This window comes from Puntigrus tetrazona, chromosome 12 (genome assembly GCF_018831695.1).
Source record: "Puntigrus tetrazona isolate hp1 chromosome 12, ASM1883169v1, whole genome shotgun sequence".
NCBI classification, from domain to species: domain Eukaryota; kingdom Metazoa; phylum Chordata; class Actinopteri; order Cypriniformes; family Cyprinidae; genus Puntigrus; species Puntigrus tetrazona.
Window position 1 is genome coordinate 1091410 of NC_056710.1, and position 22310 is coordinate 1113719.

The 22310-nt window shown below is 35.4% G+C and overlaps 1 protein-coding gene across 1 annotated transcript in view; it reads left to right on the plus strand.

Moving 5' to 3' along the window:
- The window catches only part of prkg1b (protein kinase cGMP-dependent 1b), a 111873-nt gene that overhangs the window by 21134 nt on the left and 68429 nt on the right, over positions 1-22310 (plus strand). The window contains 1 exon segment of the mRNA XM_043253965.1: positions 15008-15121. Within this exon segment, the coding sequence (XP_043109900.1) occupies positions 15008-15121 (114 nt within the window).

The window sequence follows — 22310 nt, forward strand, 5'->3', positions numbered from 1 at the left end:
AATGATGTCTGACCTTGTCCGACTGTGAGAGTGAAATGTTAAAGCGCCGCTTTAGTCCACGAGGAAAGATATTTATATTAACCTTTTAAAATACAGCTAATTATAGTCGCATTATTCATAGAAATGTCACAATGGACAAAGGCCTTTAATATAACTTCGTCTAAATTAATTTAGTAACAGCGAGGCTAAGGTTAAACAAATGAATAACGCGACCTTATGATGTTGTTTTTATTCATTATCTTTTTTAGCAGTCAAAGTGCAAAACGTATGAATGTACTCGCTAAGTGAATAATGAAAATGTCATAATGTTATATTAAAATAGCTTCAAATGCAGCTCATCGATCAGATTTATATTCTACGTGTTGTTTATGCTGTTTTGCACTGATGCCAGACTCCGTCATTTGTTACGAATTTTTATCTTTTGGCTCGCAAGTATTGAAATGAAAAGAGGAAAAAAAGTAAAACAAAGTATTAAATTCACCAGATTATTAAAAATATGTATTATGCATATACGCTTGACTGTATAACACATCGGTTTGAATTTCTTAGACCTTTGGCTCTTTTGTGTTTCAACAAAGATAAAATATGATATGAGTTTAAATGCAGAAATGACTGCATAAACCTGAGCAAGATGCATTATGTTGCAATACCTCTGAAAAAAATAAAAATATACTTTACTAGTTACTAGCATAATGAAAACATTAAGATGTTACGTTGTTCGATTATAATACAGCTCATAAATCAGATTTATAATAAGATTACGTATTGTTTTTACATATTTTCAGACTCGTTCATTTGTTATGAATACTCTTGTCTTTTGGTTTCATTTGCAAACTATTACTATCACAATTTACTAGGTTGTCAGAAAAGGCATTGCTTCATGAAATATAAACATCATTCGGTTAAATATTTAAGACATTCTGCCTTTTGTATATAAACAAAGATAAAATAATACAGGGTCAGGACAAAATAATATAAGAGTAAATAAACAGTCGGTTTATTATTTTTAAAAACCACGAAGAGGGAAAGAAGCTCCGTGTTGCAAAAAAAAGAAAAATGTATTTCGCTGAAGAGCGAGGAGCAAATGTTTAGATCAAGTGTTTGGTTCGACTTTTCCAGATCCCTGGCCACCCAGAACAGTTTTATTCCTCATGTGATGGGGCAAAGAGCAAATGTTCATCATAAAACCAACGATTTGCATCTCAATATCCTGAGCTTTTGTAATATCTATTGCATGAATATTAATGTTAAACCGTAATGCAGGCCTGTTTGCATTGCTTGCCAAAGGAGACGTTCAAGGGATGTAGTCTTAAATGACAGATGGCTGTAATTTTATTATAAATATTTGAAATAGCTATAATCAAAGTGATCATAATATTAGACTTATTGGTGTATTTGTTAAGTAGAAATTTGTCATTTACTTATTTCCATGATACCGCAACAATCTGTAATCTTACTACACACATAGACACTGTGGGGTGTTCTTTATTCTGGCTTTTAACTGTTACAAATATTACAAAAGGTTTCTTCAGCTTTAGGCATTTTTGGTTAATTTTGGTGGTTAATTTTAATTATTTTATTTCTTTTTGGTAATGAGATTTTATTAACTTTTATTTTTTATTTTTTGGCATTTTTTTGCACAGCTTCATAATAAGTGTTACATTTTTTCAGATGTTTTTCAAAAACCCCATAGCGTTTTTTAAAACTATTACAACAAAGTAATATAATAAACGATACCGCTGTGTGTTTATGAACTGCATACAAGGTTAGCAAAATGTTTATTAGTGTTACAAATGACCGCTCATCATCCCACAGAAAAGATAGGGACGTGCGCAATTGAGAGTGTTTGACCGTTGAACATCTGGATGAAAAATAAGTGGCTTCCTCTGAAATGTCATGCTGAAACAATGGTAGACTGCTAAATTATTTCCAGACGTTTTGTTTACTTGTGCACGACAAGCATCAGTGAGCCGGTGTCGACTCCTCTCTCTTCGTGGATCAGATAATGTGCAAATGGACCCCGTCGGGATTTGCATTACTGGCTGTACTTCAGCTCCCACAGTTAAGGAGGAAGTGAGGCCGTAAAGTACTCCTGTAAATAAGGAACAACGTTACAGGATTGAGGCAAAATCTGTCAAAAAGCACAGGTTCAATACGTAAACTCTGGCACGTTTTTATTAAGTTGATATAGGCACGTATTGAGGCTGTTCAGAATTCAAATATCCGACGACTTTCGCTAAACATTAATGCTCCATCATGATGGAAATATGACGACATATCTCAAACCCATAGATATGAAGCTGGATATGTGTGATGTTAAAGTTCAAAAGCATTGGTTTAAAATATTGTTAACATAACATGATATTCTTCAAGTAACTGTGCAAAAATCATGCTTTATTCAGGTACGTTTAGACCAAGTAGTGTGTTTTATACATATCAATATAAGTATATAGATCAGAATACTCTTAAGTATGTTGTTTCATTTAGTTTTCACTCACATTTTGACATTTTATTTTTACCAAAGTTAATTGAAAACAGTAAAATGATTCACTTTTAATTTCTGTATTAAAAATAGCACAAACATCTCATATTTGACCCATATATAGTGTGGCTTGTTTACCCTTCATAACCCTATTCAAATATATACTGTATTCCTTTAACTTCTGAATATATGTATATATATATATATATATATATATATATATATATATATATATATATATATATATATATATATATGTGTGTGTGTGTGTGTGTGTGTGTGAAAAATAAATAAATAAAAAAAAAAAAAAAAAATATATATATATATATATATATATATATATATATATACACACACACACATAAATAATATGTGTGTATGAATGTGTATTTTCAAAAAAAAACTATGGATAATCTCATTTTAAATTTAGTATCTCATCTGATCATTTATTAAATAAAATGGTAATGCAGCCAACAGAGATTTACTCTAATTATTCTTTTTTTAATTTTAATTTGCTTTATCCGGATGCAAAAATAGTTATGCTTGTTATGTTTTCAAAAGGAATTATTCACAAAAAAAAAAACAACATCCTGCATCTGGAGATAATTGTATTGAATGCTAAATTTTGAAACATTTCTAAATATGCTTTTAAGCCCATGTGGATAAAGTAATTACCGTCATTATTTTTTTCACGTTAACGTGTAGTAGTGAAAGCTTAAAAGCAAATTTTCCTCTTTGTGATTATGTTTACTGTGTGTGCTAATTGAATTTGTGCCTCACATGCTAGCCTGAACTCAACTTAGATAAAGCAAACCTGGCATGATTGTGATTCATGAGCGCAATTTTCTGCTTTGGCATTATAAGTAATAGCAGTGAATGTAGGTGTCAGTCATTGTCGTAAAGCGCAGCATATCTGCATCTCTTGGTTCAGTGGTTCTGAATGCATTGCTTTTTTGATGTGTGCAAAATATCTCCAATACAACAAATGCGGCTTTGGAAAGGTTTGAATTACCAACATAAGTGCAATGTGTTTTAAGTGTACACACTGATACGGCATACAAACGCTGACAAGATTTGATCCCAGATAAATTCTTACAACATTGGGAAGCAATTTTAAACAATTTACGATCAGAAATTGCTATTAAGTTTTACAATTACTTTGAATTAAACATGAGATGTTTGAAATAGTATGTGATGCCCAAGTTGCAGCTTTTTTTGTCTTTGTGGTATCTGTATTTAATGTGCACAAAGAAAAAATCTGCTTCAAAATACTTATTTTATAAACTGGTTGTCATTACTGATAGGCCAACTCAATTCATGCGCGTCCTTGATTGGTTACAATGCTCAGCTTCTGTAAAGAAACCCATTTTTGATGCAACAAGACCAAATGGAGAGTTTTAATCATCACTTTTAATGATTTCTTAATCGCGGCAGCTGTAATCTCGGTTATTTAATTGATTAATTGTTGAGCCCTGCCAGATTTCAAACCCGATGTAATTGGACAGCCATGAAACCGCGGCGCTAACCGTAAGCAGCGTGACACCACGGCAGCTTTTTCCCAGAGGCTGAGCCGCTTTAATTCACTGCCATGTTTGCCAGTCGGCAGATGACACATGTGATTTAGGCCTGCCGGCTGTCTGAAGGGCTGGGATCAGCTGCAGATCAGCCAGGAGGTGCACAAACCACGTTGGTGGATGTCAGCTCTACACCTGGCATCACCCACAGCTACAGGTCACCGCTGGACCGGAACCAAACCACTGAGTCCAGCTGGAACTGCCGCAGACAGACTCATTTCTGTGTTCCCTGCTTGAGATAATGAGCCAGTATAGAGGATAGATCTACAGGTCATAGCCGTTACCTCGGCAAGGTCTGGCTATGGTTTGAGATTTTTAGACAATGTTTGATCATTGCTTTCTCTTCCGTAAATTTGCATTACTTTACTTCAAGGAGACAGCTGCAGAAAACTGTTTTATTATACTTGTAGATGGTCTTCAAATGGAGGAGAAGCTAACTTCAGTTCTTCTGAGGAGTCAAAAAATGAGGCAAATTCAGCGGTGCGTTAAAGACATCGCATAGATGTGAATAATATGTCATTAGAATGAACTACGAACAAAAAGAAACATTTGGAATCAATACACAGACACATTGGGTCATTAAAATATATATTGGTATATATTCTGTCATTATGATTTGCAGTCACTCATCGACAAATTTAGCAATTTCTCAATATGAAATAAGACAAAACTGTGTCTATGAAAGGCAAATACAATTACGGACGCATTTTAATCTAAAAATTTGTTTTCCGAGACCAAACGTTCACTTTGTGTATAAATCCAAAAGGGATCACCGCCTCCATCTGCCGTAACACTCAAAAAGCACAAACACATTAAAAATTGCCCCCCTGTGGAGCATTACGTTAGCTTTGCTGATGAATGCTGTTGGCTCTTGTGTGTCTTTTGAGTGACTGTGTCATGTTAAAGTTCAGATTTATCTTTGGGATACAGCATGGCTTTGTTAACAAAGTATTAGTCTTTATAACGTTTTAGTCTGTTCCCTGCATTAAGGCATATCATTTGGCTCGATCAAGTTGTTTGTATTACTTTTATACTGTTTTTCATAGTTTTTTAAGTAAAACCTGGTGACTGTAAATTTATCTGCTTGTTCCATTTTATATGTTTAGAAAAGGTTGTTCTAGAGTAGGGGTGGGGTAAGTGTTAAAAAATATCTAAGAATGTGTAAGTATACATAAAATTATTTTATTTTGCATACAAGAAATTAGAGCTGCACTTTTCAGGATTAATTGAGGATTGCGTAGGTGTTTAAATTGCGATTGTGGACTTTTACCAATTAATCATGCAGCTCTACAAATAATTAATTGTGTATTGATATGAAGCATGAAGCAATCATATTGAATATAATGTACTTGCTGGTTTGTCAGTGTACTGTTGCAAAGCCCTAAGGGTACCTTTAGAGTCACGCAAGGCAGGTTTTTAAGAATGGGTTGCATTACACGTCGTTTCATTGCTGTAACTATAGGTCCGTTTTCACATTACACTATTTCTAATATAGTATTAGAAATATGTATAGTATTAGCACTGATGTGAGTGCAATAATGCAACGATGCAAGAACTGGTACCTTTGATTTAACATCACCACTTACAGAAAGGAACTTGAGTTTGTCTTCAAATGCAATGCAGGAGATGCAAAGAAATGCTTTTCAAAGGCAATTTATTCAGAGGCAAGCAGCTTTGAGAAATGCATTATTCTGTAATTAGTGTGACTGGGAGCGTGTCTAGATGCAAATTATACGTCTGCAAAAGCAGTTCACTCACGTGTGGCAAGATGGACGTTTTGAAGCAGACTTAGTGGTGCGCACCCAAATTCGAAAACCGTTTTCACACCAACCAACTGAACCGGACTCTGATGCTAAAATTGGGTTTGCGCCAAAACCTCTAGCATGAGAGGCTCGTCAAAAAAGCCTTATTTTTCTATCTTTAAAGAGCAAGCGTGTGCAGTGTAGTCATTTAATGTCAAATGGTCAGTTCGGAAAAAAAAAAAAAACAGACTGGGTATGTACTGTATGACATTCAAACAAAAGAAAGTCTGTGGGAGAGGCGTCTGGTAGGAAGAGGAGATTTCACTTGCACATTCGGTTAAAATAATCTAATTTAATACCAGCCAAGATCTGAGATAGAGAGGAGGATATGAGATGTGGAATTGGGTATGGTATTGGTGGGAAAGGGCATGTGTTTTAATTAAGGAATCTAGCAGATTTGATATTGTAGATAAGGAAAAACAGTGGTCTGAGGACAGAACCCTGGGGTACTTCTGTAATGAGAAAACCTTTACATTTAAAATAAGTCAAGGAAAGCACAATTTTACGGAGAAAGGTATGCATACTATCTATTTCTAAAAATGCGATGCACTGTCCTGAATTTTAATACATTTTATAATAATGTGCTAATGGATGAAAATGTGGAAAAAGTCAACAAACCTATTTTTATTTAATTACAGCAATTTTATCCAGTTTCAAACATGAACAGAAAATATATTGTTGCCTTTTTATTATATATTTTCACTTAAAACCTGACATCCTCTAAAAGATGGTCAGTAATTTAACACAATCTGTATAAAATAACTTTTTTTGTCAGAGTGGAGGTTTATTATAATAGGAAAGTTATTTCTGTGATAACCAGTGATAATTCCCCTATCATGCTTAAAGGGCACATGCCCTGCCTTAGTTGCAAAGCCTTTTTTTTTTTTATCAAAATGGCTTTCACACGTTTATGCCTCCCCTGTTCTACTGTAAGCAATTTCAACTAACACCAGTGTTAAAAGCATTGGGAGCATATATGTTGAGAGCTACATATAGTTTGTCAAAAAAGACTAGTAAGCAGAAAATGCAGTACTAGTAAGGGCAGAGATGCTGCCCTTTAGTTCATGTCTCATGTTTGATGCTCTAAAGAGGGGAGTGGGTTCAGGGAGAGATCAAACAAACAGGTTTGAGTACACACTGAAAGTACGAGTTGCCGTTCCAACGCTCAGAACCACTCTTCCTCGAGTTCCTCCAACACTGAGGTACTTTAATTGGAGAGCGGTGCAATGGGACTCCTACACAAAACCATCAGAGGTGTCACAGGTCACACCGAATGTCTGAAATGATCACGCTTTCTCAGCAAAATACATGGTCTGTGTGACAAAAACAGAGGCTGCGTTTACACTGTAAGTTTTAATAGACAGATCCGATGTGATTTTGACCATGTCCAATTTTTTTGGCTTGCCTTTACTTTCTAAGACTTGAATCCGATATCTATGTTGTCCGATGTCCATGTATCAGATTCAAAATCCACATTTACATATGTGCAACAAAGCGTGCAACATTTTTTTCTGACAATGTAAATGCAGCCAGCAGGGCTTTGAACGTTGGGTAGACACATATAGAATCTCCAGCCTCAGACCTTCTTCATGTCATTCAGTCATTCAAGTCAAATGCGTCCTTTGAGGTTTGTCTTATTAACGTCTAAATCACATTCAGATACCAATAAAAGCTCTGATTTTGTGTTTACTGTGTAGCAGGGCCATTCAGTCCATATAAGCTGTGAAGATATGTAAGACATGATCCTGGATCATCACTTTCCAAAAGTACAGACTTATCCCAATCCCGACCCCTAAACCTAACCCTATTCAAAATTTCTAAAATGATTTCTAAACTCATTGGGAAATTGTAGGTGATTAACATAAGTGTAGAAGCACCTAACCCTGATCATAAGCCTAAAACTGATTTTTCCTGAAAAGTGATCCTTCAAATCTAATTGGTTGAATGGAATCTTGTTCCAGGATCAACAAGAATGTTGATCCAGGAACATCTACTTGGTGAAATCACGCTCACCCTCTGCATACTCAAGCCATTTGAGAGAATTTGTTTGGGGACTGGCTAATTAATATTAAATTCGAGATGTAACTTATATACTATGCATGTAACTGTTCGTTTAACTGAACATGTCTGTATATGTGCCAGACATTGTCATTATTGTTCCGCATTCTCATTGGTTTATTGGCATGTGGGTGATTTCATGCACAAGAAAAGCTGCCTGAGAATTACCTACGCAAGCAGAACACTGTGTTGGTGCTGCCAGATCTCGATTACCAAAAATATGCTGCAAAACTAACTGTCTGCTGGAAACATCTTTTAACATTTATTGGCATAGAAAGTAAATTGAAGGTACATGTTATTTACCAACATGCTTCAGCAAACTGATCAAAATGAAGCGCTGTATAATTGGTTAAATGCCTGAACCACCCATTCATTGACAGACTAATGCATTTTGCTGCGCTATTTTCAGAAGCGCTCCAGATTGCTTAGCTGCCATGTAACTTTTAGTATTCAATGCATGTTTTTCCCCCTATCAATGCACAAAACTGGTATAAGTTTGATATTATGAACTCCTGAGGAAGGACCATTTGCTGAATTGGACTATTGTACCAATTCATGCACTGTAAAATGCGTAATTTGCACTGTAATTTGTAAGTTGTTAGAAAAGCTAATTGCATTTTACAGGGAAATACTATTTTTGTCTTTCTGCTTCAGAATTTCATGTTCAATTCAATGTGTTGTAACATTTATTTGTAATTAACTGTGAAATTTATCTCTGAACAATGTACCTTTTTTTTCCACTGTGGACTCAAACCTCTGGATAATAGAAGTTTTGTTTGAGACTCCTAGTAAGAAATAGATGTCTGTATAAAGAGTAAGTGCTATATTTTGGACAGACAAAAAAACTAGACATTTTCTGTTCTTTTCTTTCTCTCACAATAGTTATTTTTTGCTCAGTCTTATCATTTCAAACCTGCATGATTTTTTAAGAACATAAAAAAGCCTTTAAGCTCCAAATAGACAAAAACATATGTAGTCCACATTACTTGTAAATAAACTAAAAAACTATACTAAAAAAAAATCTATTTCATTTTCTAGGTATTATTCTCTATAATCTAACCACTAAGTGCCCACTAATTGGATATTTACTGTGACTAGATCACTGAGAAATATCAGTTCTATTTATAAATGAATTGTTCTCTGCAACTTTTGAATGAACCATCCTGTCCCAATTGCGAATCCAATTGGTTAATGGCCACTATTGTACGCAAAATAGGTGTTGCAGGAAACTCTCATGAACTGTATACTTAACATGACATAAAATTAATTTTAAATAGTAAAATGTGTATTTTTGGGTGAAGTGTCTCCTTATCTTTGTCCTTGAATAAAAGACAGGTGGGAGATCGGTAGTCTCAGTCATGCTGGTTTAGGGTGAGTCAGAGTAATTGGCCTCCAACCGGTGGATTCATTAACACAGAATCAAATACCATGGACTCGTTTAAAGAAGAAGCAATGCGCTACATACTGTGAAGCAAATCATACGAGTCCTATCTTTACTTCTCACAGTCATTTAATATAGGATCCCGAAGATGCTTATCCTCAGAAGATCTTTAACCTATTATGTAATGAATAACCCTACGTTAAATAAAACCCGCCAGCTTTAATATATAGATCTCAAGTCGTGTTAGTCCAAGTGTCATGTTCAATATTCAGAGCTGACCTCCAACGCTCCTTTCATCAAAACCACATTTTCATCATCTTTTTCATTAGAACGATGACTCAGATTGTTTACAGGGCATTGCATACTGTAGTGGCAAAAGTAGTGAACTACATCAGAGCTATTTAAGGAATTTGATTCATTTTAATTTTAGTGTTTGGAGGCTTTAAAATGGTTTGAAAACAATTAGTGAGGTACATTGAAATTACATTAAAAGAATTACATTATTTATTGTTCAACAAGCTTTAAACAGTAAAAGTAGAATGAACTACTACGTTTAAAATATCTATCTATCTATCTATCTATCTATCTATCTATCTATCTATCTATCTATCTATCTATCTATCTATCTATCTATCTATCTATCCATCCATCCATCCATCCATCCATCTATCCTGTCTCTCTGTCTGTCTATCTAAATTAAAAGATTCAATAAACTGACATACTGAACTTGTTAAAAAACACGTTTTTGAATATGTGTTGTTCAGACAGCTGCTCTTTTGAGAACTGTTGCAGTGAATAAAGTTAACAGAATTGCTACTTTCAATTCTAGGTAACACTATGTTATAAAGGCTAATTCTCACTGTCAACTAGTTGCTTTAGCATGCCTATTAATAACATATTGCCTGTTCATTAGTACATATAAAGCACATGATCCGAGTGACAATATTTGACATCCAAACTTAACAATGTTCTTACTAAATATGAATAATCAGCAAATTAGTAGTTTATTGTGGTTAATGGTTTGTTAATAGCGAGAATTGGACATTAAAATAAAGTGTAAGGAAATTCTACTAATTGCATGTACTCCGTTATAAAGTTGCCAGCTCAGAAGATAGCCAGCATTATCAATTTTTCATCTTGCTGTCTCCGAGCCCTAAAGCATGCCACGTTTTCCTTCCTAGTTACAGTAGGTTATTTCCCTTGGTTGTGGACGCAGGCAGTGATAATAGAGTACCAGTCAGCATGACCTGCCCGAAAACAGGCTGACAGTCACAGCTCCCTGATAACAACAGTCTTCTTTTGTGCCCAGCCTCATTCCTCATATTGCCCTGCCAAGATAAAGCCATGAGAACATGATGGAAATATAATAAAACTTTAGAGAGAAGACATCGACAGCGTCACATTCGGTGTGATGTATTTCTGCCATGCAGGTGTCAGAGCGGCCTCAGAACACGAGACTTTGAATATGAAATGCTCGAGACTTGACTTTGACGTCACTTCTGACTTGAGTTGTGTCAAAAAATATTAATATCAGCCGGTGATGTCACTGACAACAGGGCTCCCATTGTTCCATGTCGATTATGGAGTTAGCTGGATTTAATTGTTGATGATTTGACACAATCCTGGATTATTCTGTTCTTCAAAGCTCATCTGAGTCGTTGTCATAGCAACAGGTCCTTAAGCCCAAACCCGCTCAGGAGCAGGTTTGCGTAACATAAACAGGATTAGATAGCTTGCAAAGGTGATACTCGAAGGCTCTACCAGACGCCGCTTCATTTTTCATTCTCACAGAAATATTGAACCAGAGGCAATGATATTTTCATGCTATTGCAATACCGGTAGAATAATTACAATTAATGATACCATTAGAAAAGTATATCTATCCCTTAAGAAATGATGCCAAAGTTGCCTAAGAACTCACTTTTAAAAGAACCGCTTTACTAATATAATAGTTTAATTAAATTACAATTTAAGTTTATTAAAAACCCCGAAATGAGCTTACATACACTTACCTAAAAATACATACAACTTGTGAAATGTAAGAATAGAAAATGTAGTAAATTGGACATAATGTAATAATTAACCTGTGCTGAAATCCAGAAATTTTGCAACGATTGTATATCTAATATAACCTAACAGTGTTAAATATACAGTATATAAAATATTTTAATGTTATTCTGATTACAGATTTGATCATTAATATTTACAGAGGATGTATAGTCGAGATATTTTAATGAATGCATTTGTCTTTGAAGATCCCAGAGAGCCATTTGCACAATTAGTTGATCTAGATTTTTCATAGAGCAAAACAGCGTAATTTTAGCTTTTCAATGCCGACCAGTAGCTTTTCGCTTCAACTATTACAGTCACTGAGCCCATGAATCTGGGTCAGTTTGGTATTTACTATTTTTCTTGTAGTATGTGCCCTGATTTTATCTATCTAAGTTATGGCCGTACGTTAAAATGACTTAAGGTGTTGTATTTGCAGCTGCATCAGTTTTGAGGAAACATATTTATTTTATTACAGACCAAACCCAGAAATTGTTATAAAAGAATAGTTAACTGATTGAGTTTGGTTCTTCATCAGAATATATTTGGAAAAATGTGGCATTGCATCACTTGCTCATCACCAATGGATTCTATGTAGAGAATGGGATGCATAATCGATTTTCTTATCACAATTATAATTATGGATGCCAATTATGTAATCCTTTAAATGTAGCAATTAATTGTTTAAAGTTACAGATTGTCTTAAGCTTTAATTTTAGGTTTAATTTAACATTATAATACCATTCATAGTTTTTTTATTTATTTAAAGAATAAACCAATCCAATGTATAATAGACTTAATACTATAGAAAAGCAATAAAGGTTTTTCGGTTAGTGTTTTCATCTTGATTATGTTCATGTAAAAATATGGCATGCAGTACAATATGGCATGCAGTACATCATTCGGTGTAAATTGTGATAATCATAATTAATAATCGCAATTACAATTTCAAGGGTATAATTGACAATTAGGATTTTTGTCAAAATCGTGCAGCCCTAGTCGGAATGAGAGTCCAAACAGCTAACAAAAATCATAAAGACATGTAATCCACACCTCTTCAGTCTTGAGTCAGAAAATCTGCACAAATCTGTCTTAAACTGTAAACCATTGCTTCTGGACAAAATACCAGCCCATAAGGGAGACATGCAAAATGTGCAGAGCAGGGAGCCCACATGACCGGAATTGAGAACCAGTGTGAATTGATGTACTGCAGTCACGTGGATGATTGATGTTTTTATCAGCTGTTTGGATTCTCATTCTGACGGCACCCAATCACTTCAGGGGATCTGTTGGTGAGCAACTGGTGAAATGCTACACTTAATGTTTGAACACTTAAAGTCTGTTAGGGCTTATGTCTGCCAAGTGTCTAGTTTTTCAGTTTCTAATTTTTTTATTTAAAAGCAATTCGACATATTTATACATTGACTGAGTGGGCTGGTGTTTCATGGTGGGCTTAAAGTGGAGGATTTTTGTTTTGCGCTGTTAGTGCTTGGGATGGCCAGTGGTGTTTGGGATCCGTCATTAGACAGACCCCAGGTGGCAGGAGAATAAAGCCTCAACAAACTGATTCTGGGTCAGTGTATTTGTAGCCTTGTTGGGATTAGTCTTGCTGATAGCATCAAAGAACCAGAATAGCCTACCAAGAAACACGATGAAGAAAAAGTGTGGTTCTTCCCCCGCAGTGAGGAACCTCACTGTTATTGTTCAGATGATTCAAATTTGAGACTACATTGAAAAATCATATACTTTAACACACACACACACACATATTTGTTTTACATTGCAAACACATTTGTCATAATATTATGTATTTGGATATACATATACATACCATGAAATCACGGTAAACATGACTGCAAGATTGAAAACAAACAATTTAATTTTTAACACATTTGCCATAATATTATGTCTTTGGATATACATATACAGTACATATATACATATATATGTGTGTGTGTGTGTGTGTCTAAAATAATAGTAAACATGAACGCAAGATTGAAAACAATTTTTCTTTTTGCTGTAAGCATCAGTGAACACAGTATTACAGTAAACAGTAAGAAAGAAAGGAAATACATTGTATCCATTGTTTAAAACCGCTTTGGTGCATTTCTCAAATCATCCTCACTGTAATATTGGAAAATAAGTATGTGCATTTCTCAAAACTGTTTGTACAAGCAATACCAAACAATGTGATACCTGAAAAAGCCTGTAACTTACTCTAAATCTTTAGTTCATCATTCAAAAGTAAGTATTTATGTCAATGAACAGAACAGTGCCATCTGAATGAAAAGTCCTTGTGTTATTGTTCACAAACAAGATACTTGTCCATATACAGTAACACTGCACTCTGTCAGTATTTCCTGAAGTAGACTATGGCCACAGTTTGGATCACAGTTACTCTACTGAAATGCAGAAGGCTTCATTTCTTATGCATGCCGTATATCTCTTTGACAAGTACAAATGTACACTGTATGTGGAATAGATTGAAAGAAACTGTATATGATTCACAGTTACACTTTTACTAGTGCACATAGAACTATGTAATACATTTTGAGCAACATGACATGACCAACAGAAAAATGAACATAATCAATCGCCTGAAAGCAATCGTAACTTGATCTAAAGAACAACGATGTTCTGTTTTTTGATGTGCACAAGGGAATAGATGACGGGGAGGTTGAATAAGTAGTTTTGAGAATTACATTTTTGATCTGAAAAATGCACAACTTGAGTTAAAAAGAAAGTCAAGATACTTACTGTTAGATTTTTGTGTTACATAGAGAATTGCGTGTTGTTTTTTGCAAAAACTGTTTTATGAAATTGAAAACTGAGTCGAAGGCTGAGAATTAGCATGTGGTTTTGCTGATTTGGTGCGTGCTTCTGGTGTTTGAGTGTCAGGTTTCAGAAATTGTGTGAAAAGTAAAGATTTTGAAAAGTAAAGGTTTTGCGTGTAAGCAGGTGAAAAAAACTCTAACACGCACACACTCACACACGCACGCACACACACACGCACAGTGATTATTAAAGCTTATTATCAAGTCCATGCCCCGGGTATGCTTTTTATTTGAACAACATGACATCACTGTCGGTCTGTGCATAAACATTGCTTACGCGTGCTACCGCTCTGTTGCCGGCGTTTAGCAGGAAGCGCTTCCTCAGACCTACTTTATTCCAAGTAGGGCCCCCCCGGAAGCCTCTGTGTAATTCGAAAACCGCTTGAGGTGACACATGAGCTCTTCAGCCAAGACCGTTGTTGAATTTCCCATGAGCTATCGCAGAAGACATTACGTGTGTCCTACGCATGAATCCTGCAATAACAGTCTCAGGTCCTCTCAGTATGTTTTCACTGCATCTCATCTAACAGTTCAGGCATAATACTCTGCTAATCCACAGCTCCTTTCTCTTCCCCTCGTCTTTTCCACTGGCCTATTTCTCTCCGCGCCCATTACATTAGAGAGTTCCTACCTTTCCCACTTCCCCCCTCGAAGCTTCTGCTCACGTCTGCTAGCCCTAATGAAATGAGACTGTTATTGGAATGGATTAGGCCAGGCTGGGTCCGATCCAGGCAGACGGCACAGATGCATTTCCAGACTGTCATGCTTACTTTCATGAACAGAGCATCATCAATGGATTTAGGGATTTATCTTCTGATTGCTTTCAGATGGCAAGGTGGAGGTGACCAAAGAAGGCATGAAACTCTGCACCATGGGACCAGGGAAGGTGTTCGGAGAGCTCGCCATCCTCTACAACTGCACCAGGACTGCTACGGTACAGAGTGAGTGAGGAGAACACCAATGCACCTGCACATCTGCAATTGCAATTAATTCAAGGGTTCATGAAATGCAGTTTAAGATTTGTATATTATGTTTCTAGAGGTTAGAAATAGTTTGCACCAAGTGTTTTCTAAGTGTGTTTGACACAGCGGTATCACTCTTTTGACTAAGCTGTTCAGAAATATCTTCCTTGATTACATACAATAATGTAAGGTAATTTGGTTTTGCATAACAACGCAATGTGATTTTCGGCAATCAAGATCTGTCAGCAACAGCTCCATACAGAGTCAGAGAGGAGAAAATATTTTTTTTTATGCACTTACTCTTAACTCTTTCTTAGCTTTACGTTATATTCCAAATGACAAGGGATCAACTCATATTCGTGTTTACATTAATCATCCCATGAACTTTCTCTCAAATGACTTGGGACCGAACGCCACCGATTAAGGCCCATATTATGCCGCATTTCGCTTCTCCATTTCATGATCGCTTTAAAATCTTGTGTACCTTTTGCGCAAAACGTCAGTTACATTTGACCCTACGCGTATGCGGATATACAGACATACTCGCATAAGGATGAAAATCCACATTCGCTTCATAACTGTGCAAAGACGAACCACAATCTGGAGTGAGTAACCATGGCAACACATACACTGTGTTGTCATCCTTAACTTAGCAAGAACAGCTACTCTCAGGAGGGAGTAACCATGGAAACCACACACACACACACACACACACACACACAAGCTTTTCTGTTAGGGATATGTACATATATGTACATATATGAAGTAGCCTAAATTCCTTTGCATACCATTACCGTCCGTGTCACTTTAAATATTTAAACTGAAAATGAAATACGAGGCATGATCGTCTCGTGACTTTTATTGTATAGTTTGCGCAATAAATAATTCAAATATAGTTACGTATTGCTCTCTTCGTGTTTGACATGGTTCACACGTCTTGTATTTCTAAAACAATACGACAAGCTGATTTGCATGCACGTCAGCCTGGCAAAATAATTTGCAAGCCCCGCTTAATTTAATTATCAAAACGCACTCTGGTCCCCGTTAAACCAGACGCAACACTGTGTTTTGTTAGAAGATTCTGCATTGTTTGTCTTGCTGCGTGACGGCTCTTCAGTCTTTGCTAAATCACTGATCTTTCTTGTGTTTGCGTCCTTGTTGTTGACACTGGTAGGGATGTTAGCATTGGTGTGTCTAGCGTGAAATAGTGTGATATCTACCAGCGACGGAAAGAGGTGAGTCAGAATCTGTGTCTCATCTGCATCTCTTAAGTGCGACAAATGCCAGGCCATTTCCTCAGATTTGAAGAGAGCCACAAAGATGGGAAACAACCACAACACATTATTTTGTCATGATGAAGTACAATCTTCAGCATCTTTTTTTGTTTTTTTAGCTTTTTGCCTCTGAGAAAAATACAAAAAACAAGTACTCCCTCTCTCTCTCTCTCTCTCTCTCTCTCTCTCTCTCTCTCTGTCTTCTTGTGTAGCAAGCTTTATAAAGTCTAATCAAACAATTTTTTCTTTTAGCTGCTGGTTACGTTTTTTTTTGTTTTTTTTTAGTGTTGGACAATGATTAATTGCATCCCAAGATTTTGTGGAAATAATATGTGTTTGTACTGTGTATATTATTACAAAAATAAATTCAAAAACAAATGCATGTGTATATTTAAGAATTTTTTTATGTTTATATAATAAATATATTTTTATATAATATATATTATATGAATATAATGTTGAATATATGTGCGTGTGTCTTTTTATGTACATGATAAACGCACACAGTACAGACATATATTATAGAAAATAAAGTGCCCAGCATTAGGTTTTTTCAATATTATATATGGTTCTACAAGACGTATGTTTACTATAACATACATATTAACATATTTACAGCATCTAAACGTACACAAGCATTATTTTCCACATTTTAACGTACAATAGTGACGTATTGACGACACCTTAAAATGACTGAAATCACTTTTTTTTATTGTTTTTAATATTATGTTTTCAAAGTGCTTAATATGAAATTGTAATATTTTGTTCTGCCTGGTTTGATTTCTGCTAAAATGAAATAATCAGGTCTTCGAGCTTTCATTTAGCGACGAGTGACTTTTCGCTAGAAACAGAGCAGGAAAAATACCAAGCAAAAGCTACGAGAAGAGCGACTGTTTATCTCTCAGAGTAAGACGCAGCCTGCAGAAGTGGCATGCATGCTTGTTTATCCACACCGGAACTACCTGCTGTAGCCAAAGCACAATAAACTCATTTAACCTTTTACAAGACTCATATTTACAAAATACAGACTTCCGGGAATCCATACTCTGGTCTCATGAGACCAAGTCAATCTTATTACATCTTAGCCAAAATGCTATGGCATTGCTATAGGAGGAGTACAAGAGTTTTATGTTAATTATAAAAATATAATCTCAGATTAATTAAATAAATATAAAAAAATTCTAATATTATTTTATTAATATAGAAATAGCAAATAATTGGTAAAATAAGCTGTAAAAATAATTTATTTATCTAAGATAACAATATATATATATATATATATATATATATATTTTTTTTTTTTTTTTTTTTTTTTTTTATCTCAAACATTGATTTATTTAAATATATATTTCAATGCTCCATACTTACAGCAGTTACATAAATGTATAACTTTTTAATTACTTAAATTCATATCCAAATTGCAATTCTGCATCCTGTTCGCTATCTTGATTTAAATTCAAATCAAATTCTGGAATTGCGACACAATTTCGGCGCCATTCTCAGTTCGGTACCACCCTGATGGCAACCGGCACATCCTAAAAGCAGAGAAAAAAAGCAAGGAGAGAGATCAGGAGAGAGGTGAAAAATAACGACGCATAAATACATCAAGGCGAAACCAAGCAAAACTGATTTAGCAGTGCAGAGGCTCTCCGGTGATCACAGAGCTTACTGATCTCTACACACTGTATAGTCTTAAACTACAAGGACCGAGCTCGTCAGAGAAGGGTGCTGGGAGTCACAGCTGCATGAGAAGCACACCAGAAGTACAACAGTCAAACTATACATGGATAACGATAATATTTCTGTTACAGTTGGAGTCGCAAAAAATGCTTAATTTTTGTACATCTAGTACACTAGCACTGTCGGTGGCGTTTCAGTAAACACACGACATCTGTACAACTGGGAAAAGAATCCCTATCTGTCATTTACAGTGCCTCATCACTGCACCCGCTGAGAGACCCAGATTCATGCGGTGTGCTTTAAAAGAAAGCTTAAAAGATTAGTTCGCTCGAAAAGAAAATCCTGTGATCATTTACTCCCTCTCATGTCATTTCAGACCTGTGCGACTTTCTTCCCGGAGAACACAAAAGAAGATATTTCTGCCTTTGTATTGCACCACGGAAAGAAGGACGTACAGGTTTTGAAATGAGATCGGGTGATAATTGATCTTTTCTTTTGGGCTGAGCTTTTTGCGATGATATCTGCAGTGATGGTTATAACTTGCGAGCTCATAAAAAAGAAAAAAAAATTTTTTTGAATATGTTTTTTTTAAAGCCTGTGTTAACCGGAAGTAGTTGCCTACTTCATTAGAGGGCAGGGTTTTTATTGTAGTGCTTCTCCTCTCTGTCTCTCTGTCTACAGCAAACTAAGGGTTAGAGGTCAGGGGTTAACGATATTCTTCCCAGGACATTAAACTGATGTCATCGAAGAGGAAATTCCATTCTAGAGCAGAAGCAGATACTGAGAATTTGATTACAGATTTAATTTTTCGAACAGATTAATTGTTCATCTCAATATTAGAACTGTATGCTAAGAAAATTGTCTAAATTGTGCTTTCCACCATGGTAGTTAATTTATATATATAAAAAAATCACTATTAATAATAATAATAATAATAATAATAATAATTATAATAATAATAATAATATATTACCAGTCAAATGTACCAAGTATATATATATATATATATATATATATATATATATATATATATATATATATATATATATAAAATATTATTATTACAATTTAAAATAATTATAAAGATTTAATTATAATTAATTAAATATTTAATATTTATTTTAATATTTAATTAATTATAAAGTTTCGTGTTTATACTTCAGAAATTATTCTATAATCATTTGCAGCTCAGGAAACATTTCTTCTTATTATCAGTTCTTCCGCTGATATTTTTGAATAAACCATGATATACTGCCATTAAATAATGTAATTATTTAGGGTAAATACAAACTAATAAATAAAAAAAGAACACAAAATTACAGTGGGACAAAATGGCAGTCAAAAAAAACCTAACTAACAAAAAAAAAAACATTCGACAGATGGAAAAACTGATGTGGGTGACGTTGTTAATATCTTAAAGCATAAGTTGCACCACATCTGTCTCATGCTGTGTAAATGGAAGCGCTGTAGATGCCTCCCATTTGAGCCCTCATTAGCTCTGCACGGAAAGGTCCCATTCAAAGACAGCCAGCCACACAAAACTCCCTCTTTGATTTCAGCATCCAGACTCATTAAGGGCATTAGCAGCTAAAATTTAGAGAGCAACGCATTATCTGTCACTCCAGTTCATTGTTGCATTAAGTGCCACGAGTCGCTTGTTGCCATAGAAACCGTTTCGCATTGAATATCGGTGGTGAAATCCCCAGGGGAGATGGTTTCACCCTTCGTTTTTTGGCAGTGTCCCTTCGCTCGGGGTTGGTATATGGCACAGAATATGACTTCATTAATACCTGCTTTTCTGATGGAAATACGTGCTCGGAGTTCAAGGCTGTCTAAGCGAGATAAAGCCACAGGTTTTCTCTTAGTTGTAAAGCAGTGTTGCTGAAAGGCAAATTTATCTTTAAATAGGCGTGCGCTTTTTTTTTTTTAACGCAGCCTTTTGAGAATCAGATTTCGAGTCAGATGTTTGGATTATTCATTTTGATAGGGGCTGTTTATTTCAGGCTTTTGTGAAAATGGCCATTTCTAACTCCCTTGAAGTCATCGTTGGCTCAAGGGTGATGACGGCGAAGCATTTCTCAATGATTTTCTTCCTCATTACGAAGTCAAAGGCTTTTATAAGATGATAGCGCAGGACTGCGTATTGCTTATAATGATCACGAGCCACGGGATCGTCTGAATGTCTGACTATAATTTAAAGTCGCTCTGCTATCATAATAACAGTTTGCTCTCTGCCAGACACCTCTCTAATGACCCAAACAAGGATAGCATGACTAACCTTTTAAAGTCGAACTAATGGCCACCACCATTATCAAGTTTTAACGAGCTAGTTTTTTTCTTTCTCTCTTTTTTTGTACCTTTTTTCTTTTCTTTTTTTTTGCTATAATGGATCCAGAGCCTGAAATGTGCTGAACATTTTTTAAATAAATAAATCTATTTATTTATTATTTAATTTATTGTATATTTAATTTGAATATAATTTATTGTCACTGAAATTAATTTCTTGATTTAAAGCAAGTTACACACTTCATTTAAAAGTTGCATTTATTTGATTAATTTTTTCTTTCATTAATTAAGAAATGTCATTTATTACTCTGATGGCAAAGTCCAGTATTCAGTGTCAAATTATCCTCTAATTTGCTAATTTGATGCTCAATAATAATAATAATGATAATTATTATTATGTTGTATTATTATGTCGCGCATCCTAACGAGCAACCAGTAAGTAACTGGTAAAAATATGTCAAAATGCATCAGTATTAAAACAAACTTTCATGATCTTCTGGCTTGTGAATCTCGAAACAGCTCATGACCTTGAAATTCCTGAAGTGGCCACCTTCCTGGTACTCTTCAGAGTTGGGATGTTTGAACAGCTACGAGTGCCTCGTGTGTTAAAGCAAGTGGGCTGCTAGATGGAAGAAATTGAGGTTTTGGACAAAGGGGAAGTCATCTGTGATAGTCCTCAACCTTACTGCAATTCAGGAGTGACTGCGCACATTCATCTCCTTCAAAACCAGCCTTTTACAGCCGAGAGAGCAAAGGACAGAGAAATTCGAAACTTTTCTATCCAACAGCTGCGAGTGACACCTATAACTACAGCCATTCTTCAAGATGGCGGCAGTCCAGGAGGTTTGACTCCTGAAAGAAGTACTCTTTTCACAGCAAACTCTGTATTTCGTACTCCATAACAGAAGATTGATAGACGCCTTCTGCGTATAGAAGTCTTTTTCCATGCTGAAAGAATAAATTATCTGGGCATAGATTACCAAACCAAACAATGAAGCATCACCGGGTGAACCAAGGATATCTGATCGGCACGGTGCTGTTTATCTTATTGCAAGGATCTGTATAAATTAATATTTTTTGTTTCACATTACTGATCATTCACCGGCTAGAATATCAAACAATAGCCAGCGTAATTTGAGCGCATCAAAATATTTATTGATAAAACTGATATAAACCACATATATCAGCTCTGGATTTTTTAACCTACTGGCTGATCTCAACAACACAATTTCTGCCACTTTCTTCATTATCAAAGAGTTCCAGTGTCAGTCCTTCTTTAACTATCTTCTCCGTTGTCTGCCAAGACGGCAAGAGGCTTCTCACGGGGATGATGAGTTCTGGTCGGCTGATGTGCATTGGTGTGACAGAGCGTTTGATTGGAACCACACGTTTCCTAATGAACATAATGAGCGGTCACAGTCTGAAGTGGCTGCGTCACAGTGCGAAAAAGACTTGGAGATGCTGAACTAGACCTCACGTCTTGCTCTCCCTTTGCTCTCCACACCTCTTGAGAAGTTAGTAGAGGAAGACTTTATTGAGACTGATTAGGGTCATGTGACCCAATCATAACGAGATTCGCACGATTGGAAGAAGCGACAGAATGCCTTTTTTTTAGTTCCAGCCGCACGGAACTTATCCAAGCTCCAATTTTACCTTCTGCTCCTGATTCTGTTAATTATTTAGTCTAGTGTGAATATTGTTTTTGAGTGATTATGCAGTAGACAGTTTTTTAATGACATGCTAATTCATTTGTCGTAGTGGTGTTTGATTTGCGCTACCATTTCTGGGACGTTATTTTATTCATTATATTTTTAATTTAGACACGTTGTCTAAAGTCCAATGTTCTGTGATTGTTCTTGGGATGAATTTTAAGTCTGGTCTTTTATCTTTTGGCTGATTTATTTTTATTTTTTTATGTTTTGTGATTC